This window comes from Orycteropus afer, unplaced genomic scaffold (assembly GCF_000298275.1).
Source record: "Orycteropus afer afer isolate SDZICR_OR568_19922 unplaced genomic scaffold, OryAfe1.0 scaffold00352, whole genome shotgun sequence".
Lineage (NCBI taxonomy): Eukaryota > Metazoa > Chordata > Mammalia > Tubulidentata > Orycteropodidae > Orycteropus > Orycteropus afer.
In genome coordinates, this window is record NW_006921939.1 from 2,222,953 (window position 1) to 2,231,962 (window position 9,010).

The 9,010-nt window shown below is 42.4% G+C and overlaps 1 protein-coding gene across 1 annotated transcript in view; it reads right to left on the minus strand.

Moving 5' to 3' along the window:
• CHRDL1 (chordin like 1) overlaps positions 1-9,010 on the minus strand; it is a 183,094-nt gene that overhangs the window by 18,506 nt on the left and 155,578 nt on the right. The window contains exons 7-8 of the mRNA XM_007952594.2: positions 5,901-6,069; positions 407-616 (exon numbers count right to left, since the gene is read on the minus strand). Of these exons, the coding sequence (XP_007950785.1) occupies positions 407-616; positions 5,901-6,069 (379 nt within the window). The remainder of the gene's footprint in view (positions 1-406; positions 617-5,900; positions 6,070-9,010) is intronic.

Sequence of the window (9,010 nt, forward strand, 5' to 3'; positions counted from 1 at the left end):
GCAATCTACTTCCATAGTGATACCACCTCAGAAACCCAAGGAGGGGCCGCTATGAGTTGGGTCCGACTCAATAGCACATAACAACAACACTGTTCTTCCTAATAATTAGGATAATCTCATTTCTTAACTATTTAGAAAAGCAAGGTAAGTTTGGTACTTGCAAATACATGGGTCAATGGTATGGTAGACACAAGCAAATCCTCAAAATATTTCTAACTAGGAAATTTCTTCCAAGCAACCATCTTATCAGCCCTTCAAGAGAGGAGATAATTAATTTCATTATTATTAGGATTATGATTATTAAAATTATATGAAAGGTTGCTTATGTTTCTGATGCTCAAAGAATGTTGAGAATGACCATGCGAGGATCTCAATCAACAAAAGGCAGGGCCTCCAAACAACGCACCTTTTGACTTTTTACCTGGACACACCTTGCAGCATTTTCCATCTATTTTTTGAGGATATTTGCAGGGGTATCGATTGGGACAGTGGATTTTCTTACACTCCTGCTTGGTGACATTACAAGTACACAGCACACACTCAACAACGCCAAATGCCCGAAGGTTTGGATGCCAGGATTCTCCATGGGAATACGTCTTTCCATTGGAAACACACACTGGAAGAGAACACAGGAGTGGAAATTAAAGGCTAGTACATTAAAATGGGCCCTTGCACTCACAACCCAAGCCCTGAACTCCTTAAGACATTAAGCATCCTTTGTTCTTGTCATAGCTATGGAGGTTCATTGACAGAGCAGGCTCTGCAACCAGGAAACAGCCTGGGCCATGTTCTGCTGTCAGCAGCTATGTGGTTATTCAACAGCAGCCTCTGGGTGCTCACAAGTGCCTGACATACAGTAATCAATAAATTTGGTTTGGTTTTGTTTTTTAAATGGAGGAATGAAGGAATGTATGAAAATGGATTTCTATCTGTCTTAGATATCTAACAAGGAAAGTCTATAGGACACAGCGTTAATACTTGCAATTCCATAAAGAATTTGTATGGCCCAAATTAATGTGATACTAGACATGAAAAGTTATCAGAGGGATTTGCTGCCCAGTGAGGCTCAAAAACTCAAACTCACTGCCATCGAGTCCATACCGAGTCATAGCGACCCTCACTGGGTTTCCAAAGCTGTAAATCTTTACAGAAGCAGATCGCCCCATCTTCCTTCCATGGAGCAACTGGTGGGTTTGAACCGCTGACCTGGTTAGCAGCCTTATCCACTATTCCACCAGAGCTCCTTCTAGTTAGGCTGTTGTTATGTGCCATTGAGTCGGACCCGACTCATAGTGACCCCTCCTTGGGTTTCCGAGGTGGTATCACTACAGAAGTAGATTGCCCAACCTGCAAAAACTGCTGCTCTTCCCAGAGGATCAGTTTTTCCAGATCTGGAAGCAAATCCATTCAGGATGTCAAATTCTATCAGTGCCTACCTACAACATAGATAGGTATGGAGTTCAATGGCACTGGCCTACTGTCTGGAATAGGAAGGAAGCTAAGACAAGATTGAAAGGAGAAGGACTCACTTCTGGATAGTTTATGAAAGAGCAGACATTTTTATGTCTCAGATCTTCAAATAACTTAATTTCCTATCTTTCACCTCATGGTGGCTATAGAGATTTACCTACAGAGAATCCCTGCCTGCCCCATAGATATCCTTTGGCAGTCTCACATTTGTTGAATGGGAAATGAAGTCATTGGCTCCATGTTTTCTGAGGGGCCTTGAAAAAGCAAGCATCTGGGCTGCAGGCCGAGGGGCCTATGAAGGGAAAGGACCACAGGAACACCCTTCAATGCAAATCAACCAAAATGTATCTGGCTCCTAATGTAAGACATAGAGCTAGGCTCCAGGATAAAAACTGCACAGGCCTATGAATAAGGAAGTCTGGGGATGAGTTCTCTCCCTTTTTGAAAGCACTGTGAGAAGTTCTGGACATTTCAAGCCATGACTGGGACTGGGTGTGTTTCTCATTATTCCCATCACCTCATCATACCCAGGGAGACCTGTCGGCATCCCAATCAACAACATCTCTAGGGTGGGTCATATCACTTAAGGCAGGGTTAGGGTGAGAGAAAGAGCCGGACTTGGGGCGTTTCTAGGAATTGACTGATTTGGCTGCAAGACAACTGCCTCAGAAGGATGAATCACTGGGCTATTTCTTTCTCATCAAGTCCACTGGGCTGCATCAGGAAATATGAATGATATTGGCCGCCTTTCACTGTCCTTTGCAAGAACTGCTGGAGTACTGGGTACTCTAACACGTCAATCCATGCAAAGATTTCCAAGAACCTAAACCAGTGGGAAGGCTCCCAACCTTACAATGAGACAGACTAGAGACTTGATACCTAAACCATGAGGCTCAAGGCTGTGGATAGGATCACATGACAAGAGATGACCAGAACTCATAGGCCAGATGTGTTGCTCCCTGTCCTGCCCTCATCTTTTCTATCTCACTCCCTTCTGGACAATGTGAACAAGGAGACAAGTAGTCTGCTTCAAGTGACACATAATCTGCTTCAAGCAAATTTACACTAGACTCAAATTTAAAACGGTGGTGTCTTATCCCTTCTCCTCTGACTGTAACAAGAAACCAAGTACATGTATCTCAGAGGACCACATGAGCAGCAAGAGAGCTAAGGAGAAGGATGAGACATGCTTCGGAGCAGCACAGGGCTTCCATCTCTCCTAATAGACTGGGTGAGAGCCCATACTCTGAAATGGAGTAGGGTGAGGTCAACTCTCCAGGTTGAAATGCAGTCTTCTCCCCACCAACCAATTCTCAAGGTGATTTTGAATTGTCCAGCTGGGGAGTTGGGAGTTGGAGGTGGGGCAAATGATTCTCCAGTGAACTATAACAGAAAGGTTAGAAGAGAGCTGCAGCATCCAAATCAATGGGGGCAGATGAATAAATGTAAACCAGCTGGAGCTTTTGTAGGACACACAGAAAATCAAGGGATGAGCCCCTGAAAATGAAGAGGGCTTGTGGAAATTATGGGATTTGGGATTTTCAAAGTCCGTTTCCCTACACATTTTTTTTTTTTTTTTTTTTTTTGGTAAGGCTTTGAAATACTTTTGCAGCAAATGGAATCTATTGGAGGCAATTTAGGATTGAAAATCAAACTGCATCTTTACCTAACTCCTCCTCATTTCACAAATTCATATCAGAATGCCTTGGAACTTAAAAATAATAAATTTCAAATCAAACCCAGATTGATGATAAATATTTCCGATACTTCTAATATAGCACTATTTTTTATTAAAAGTTTTATTTTTGAGTGTTCTTCTTTTAAGCCTGTAAGTTTCAAAACCAATTTAATTTTTTATCTGTAATCTGAAATTTACATCTAACTAGTAACAGATGTGGTCAACTAGCTTTGGCTTGACTAGCTTTTTTGAGATTTATAGTAGGAGTTCTTTGTAACGGATTGTTTTTCACCCATGTTATTCAATCATTTGGTTTAATAATTTATTACTTTAACCCGTTCAGAGAACTGCCTTTGATTTTGTTTTTCCTTTAAAGGAAACAAAACATGTTTGTGGTTTCATAAAAAGGAACCAGCTGAGTTCTTGCTCCGAAGAGCTGGTTGACAGGGTGCCTAAAAAAGTAAAAAGCAGTCAACTGTCTGATTGAATTTCTCCTCCTCCCCCACCCCCATTACTGGAGGCCCGTGAAGGAAGAAATGGGCCCATGGACGTATGTGGGTGTGCTACAGCCAGTGGTCAGCTGATGGGCTGCATGTCAGAGTTAACCTGATTAGTCCTCCTGGTGCTGGGCCAGGAGGTTTCTGGATTTCTCATTGGATTACTCGTTTCTAAAGACATTTTTCTTCATATGCTACACATTGTCAAGGCTGTGTTTCTATATTGTTTCCTGGGAGAAAATTGGGCCTATGTTGTTTGGAGGGGGAGCCTTGGTGGTACAGTGGTTAAGCACTTGTATGCTAATGCAAAGGCCAGTGGTTGGAACCCACCATTGGCTCCACGGGAGAAAGATGCTAACAGTCTGCTTCCATAAAGATTTACAGACTGGGAAACCTTCTGGGGCAGTTCTACTCTGTCCTATAGGGTTGCTATTAGAATCAACTCAAAGGCAACAGGTTTTGGTTTGGTTGTTTCTGAGGGTGTCTTCATGTATGCATTTAATCTATTGGCTTTTACAGTTTAGAGGAGATGCCTCTGCTCTCCAAGTATGTGTGTCTTCCCTAAGCCTCAATGTAATGTTTTCTTGTGGAGGTTTCAGTGGATAATAAAAATTGAACTGCCATGCCATTCCGTTTGTGAGCTAATGCCACCCTCAATTAAGTGGCCCAGACACAAAGGAGCCTGGCCCTCTAAGGGCCAGGTGAGAAGGCCCCTTGGCTACGATGGTGGTACACAGCCAAGTTCTTCACATTAGCTGGTTGTAAGAGGTACAGAGAGAACATTGTGATGGTTTCAGTTGCATACAGGATGTCTTAGTTGTCTAGTGCTGCTATAACAGAAATACCACAAATAGAAATATATTCTCTTACAGTTTAGGAGGCTAGAAATCTGAGTTCAGAGTGCTGGTTCTAGGAGAAGCCTCTCTCTGTGTGTGTCCCTTTTTCCTAGGAGGATCTGAGTGCAGGAACCCTGGGTCCAAAGGATGCACTCCACTCCTGGCTCCTCTTTCTTGGTGGTAGTCGGTCCCCTTTCTCTGCTCTCTCTTTCTCTCCTTTTATCTCTTGTAAGATAAAAGGTATTGCAGGCCACACCCCAGAGAAGCTCCCCTTACATTGGTCAGGTCTATGATAGGACTAAGGGTGTTGCAACCCATCCTTAATCTTAATCTTCTTACATGTCATCAACTTATTCCATTAGATCACATCTTGGGGTATCATTATGTACTGCTATGTTACATCATTACATCACTTCTAAACCACTGAGAATCATGGCCCAGCCAAGCTGACACAAATTGTGGGGAGACATAAATCAATCCATGCATGACGCAGGGCAATGTCAAGACACATGCATTTCTTCATTTGGAGATAGGTAGAGCCTGATGCAGCTTCAAGGAAAATAATGAAATGTGCTTGTGTGGGCTTTAAAATGCAAAACACTCAACTGTCATTATGCTCCTTCAGTGGTAGGTCTTTTCCTACTCAGTCAGGCCTAAGACTCTTCCCAGGTTAACGTCTATGCTTGAAAGCTCTGACCTTGGTCTCATAGGACTTAGAAAATGTGCTCATGGAGAATCTGATGAGTTTATGGTGGTGGTGTAGGGTCTCTAAAGCAAACTTCCTGGGTGTTCAATCCCTTTGAAGATAAAGAGGATGTTTCTGAACTAGAGTCTGAAAGCAGTGGATAGGGGACCAGACAAACAATTTATTTCACTACTAGCTCTCTCCAGTCAGAGCAGGGGTATTTCTTGACACAAGGCATGATTTGTAGCACAAAATCATTAACCATATCTGAGAGAAAAGTGCAGCTGGAGTCATAATTAAATCTAGTCACTAGCTGGGGAACCTGAAGTTGCCTTTGTATCAAGGTAATTTTGGGGAAAGGAGCCCTGGTGGTGCAGTGGTTTAGAGCTCAGCTGCTAACTGTAAAAGTCCACAGTTCGAATCCACCAGTCACACTCTGTGGAAGAAAGATGTGGCAGTCTGCTCCTGTAAATATAATAGCCTTGGAAACCCTATAGGCATTAGGTTAGCTGCTTTATTGCCTTTTGTCCTAAAGGTTTACTTAATATATGAACTATGCTACATTTGGGAGAGCCTTAAGATTCCCATGGAGTCTCTTGTCCATACCCACTCTGTGGATTTGAATGGTGAGTGATCAACATGTGAACATGGAATGTGTGCGGAAGAAAAGGTCCTTTTGAGCTCCAGCCCTCCAAAGACCCAGGGTGCTGATGCCCCTATGTGGATCCTCTTACCTTGTCCATGCTTGTGTTTGTTATTGATGACAATCTGCACGATGGTCCCTGATGCTTGCTGGGAATCCATAAGTGCTCCCCTGTGACTTCTGGCCCCAGGAAATCGGGGCAGACTTCCTGCCTGTCTGCTTGCTGGAGGATCATAGTGAGAGTGGCGATAAGAGTGTCTCTGTAAAATGACAAGGACAAATTCAGTACAAAAAAAAAAATCCACCAGTGAGAAGGCAGAGATGGAGTTACATACATTAGAAGCCATTCAATGGTTTTTATTAATTTTTAAGGATATGTTATGATCTGAACTGCCTGTTCACCAACACCAAAAGAAATAGGGATGTGATCATGTTCAAAGAGCACTAGCCACATGTTGAGACTCTTCTCTCTTATTATAGAATACTGGACAATGTTCACAGACAAGTTCTTCAGGGGAAGAACAACCAAACAGGGTAAAGTGTCATTTCTACACCCAAGAATCTCACATTTGGATTTAGGAGTTAAGATAGCCTACAACACAAGGCAGAATGTGACAGAGGCCACAGAAGTATAAAGGGGTACAAGTTAAGAGGAGAAAAAGTACTTATAGTTTGAGAGGGTCTGTGACTTGCGCCATGAAGGGTGGGTAGACTTTTTATAGGCAGAGTTGGTAGGGAATACCCCTGGCAAACATTTCCAAGTTGAGGAGGTGTAGTAGAGAACATAGAGTCCATGAAAGGGAACAGTTGAAGGAAAATATTCAGTGTTGGATTATCAGCTAAGCAAGATAAGCATGGGCTTACTTGTGCTTACTTACTAATTTGTAGTGAACAGTTTCACATTTTTTTTTCACCACATCAAAGCTTCTGCTTCTAGGTATGGATGGCATCTCTCTTCTATATCTACAGTACCTTCCTACTACAGAATCAAAGCTTCTTTTCAAATTTACTATCCCTGACAGGGATAGAGTACCCAGTAAGCAATGTAAGTGCAAGCTTACTTGTGTTTACTTACTAATCTGTAGTGAACAATTTCACATGAGTTTCTGTGAAATTGTTCACTACAGATTAGTAAGTACAAGTAAGCACGTGCTTACCTTGTTTACTGGGTAACGCACCCCTGATTAACATTACGAAAGTAGGTTGAAGTCACATCGCTGAGGACTGTAAATGACATGCTAAGGGGTGAAAACATTTGGTAGGCAGTAGAGGTGGGGGAAGGAGCTCTGGTGGTGTAGTGGTTAAGGCATTTGGCTGTTAACCAAAAGTCAGTGGATCAAACCGACCAACCAGCTGCTCCATGGAAGAAAGATGAGGCAGTCTGCTTCCATAAAGATTTACAGCCTTGAAAACCCAATGGGGGTCGCTATGACTCAGAATTGACTCCATGGCAGTGAGTTTGGTTTTCTTTTTGTTTGAGAGGTGGAGGTGTGGAAGTCTTTTAGGGATTTTTTCCCCCTTTTATAAGTAGGGAAATGACTTCCTAAGAAGTTTCAAAGCATTGGATCCCTTGACAATGTGTAGGGGAAACTGGATGGGAGGAAGAGACAGCAGTCAAGTATAGTTTAGATGAGAAATACTGAGACTCTAAACACAGGCAATGGTATGAGATTATACAGCAAGACACAGGTACCCGAGACATTTTAAAGAGAGAACTGACAATACATGACAGTATAGAATTCAAGTTCCACAGAGTTAAGCCCTTTGTTTTGTTCCATGCTATATTCACAGTAATTAGAACAGTCTCTAGCGTATGGAGGGTGCTCATTGAATATTTGTTGAATGAATGAATGAAAGCTGTGGTCCCTAACAAAAGCACAGAGCATTGTAGTATACATAATCCAATCATTGCTCTTTCAGCAAGGACTGAATACACATGATGAGTCCACTATTTTGTCACCCACCCCTCTCCTAGGAGCTGAGATAGGCTAGGGGTAGAGGAGGATGGAAGAATGAAGAATGAAACCTTAAGGCTTAAAGCAAAATAACATCAATTGTGTTTTAGGAGCAATTGTTAGGACTTAAAAATCCTTTCCCAGACAATTAAAAAGTAAAACACTTAAATTCTGTGATAGAAATAGCAAGGAACTTGGGAAAGTAGTTATAGGGTCCTTTGACCCTACCATCCCATAAAACATTTATTAAAGTTATTTGCCATAGACACATATGTTGCAAATTTAGCTTTGGGAACTATTATTGCTCTCTTGGGATGTGGGCATTGGTGGGAGATGGGGAGAAAGAACGGGAGCTGTAGTAAGAAGGCCTTTTTATAACCTTCTGAAAAAGAACATTATTCCCTATCTCTAAGAAGGATTTATGCTAGGGTATAGCAATTCACACAAATAAGAATTTGTATCAAGTTATTATGTACACAGACCAGATTCTCAACACAAATCTTTTTCATTACCACAATGGCTCATGTCTTTTTCTGCCCTAATCACTTGCATTCCACAAAGGCCATTACAGATTGTTCTGTCCTTTCAGAAGTTTGGCAGGGATTTACTAGAGGAACGCTGGAATACAGTAAGGACAGTTTGGCTGATGGACCTACTGATGCTAAAAGGAAGGTGCTGTATGGGACAGAATTAGAGAGGGAAGGTCATTGACCCAGGATAAGCTGCAAGTACAAGAAATTCTCTGGCTTATGATTGTTGTTGTTAGGTGCTGTTGAGTTGTCTCTGACTCATAGCGCCCTATGCAAAGCAGAATGAAACATCGCCCGATCCTGCACCAACTCCACGATCCTTGTTATACTTGAGCCCATCCCTACCACCACTGTGTCAATACATCTTGTTGAGGGCCTTCCCCTCTTTCGTCAACCTTACCAAGCATGACATACTTCTCCAGGAAATGGTCCCTTCTGACAACATGACCAAAGTAGGTGAGACGAAGTCTGGCCATTCTCACCTCCAAGAAGCATTCCAGCTGCACTTCCTCCAGAACAGATCTGTTAGTTCTTTTAGCAGTCCACAACTCTCAGCATTCTTCGCCAACACCACAACTCAAAAGCACCAGTTCTTCTTCAGTCTTCCTTATTCATTGTCCAGCTCTTACATGCCTATGAGGTGACTGAAAATACCATAGCTTGTGTCAGGCACACATTAGTCCTCAAGGAGACATCTTTGCTCTTCAGCACTTGAA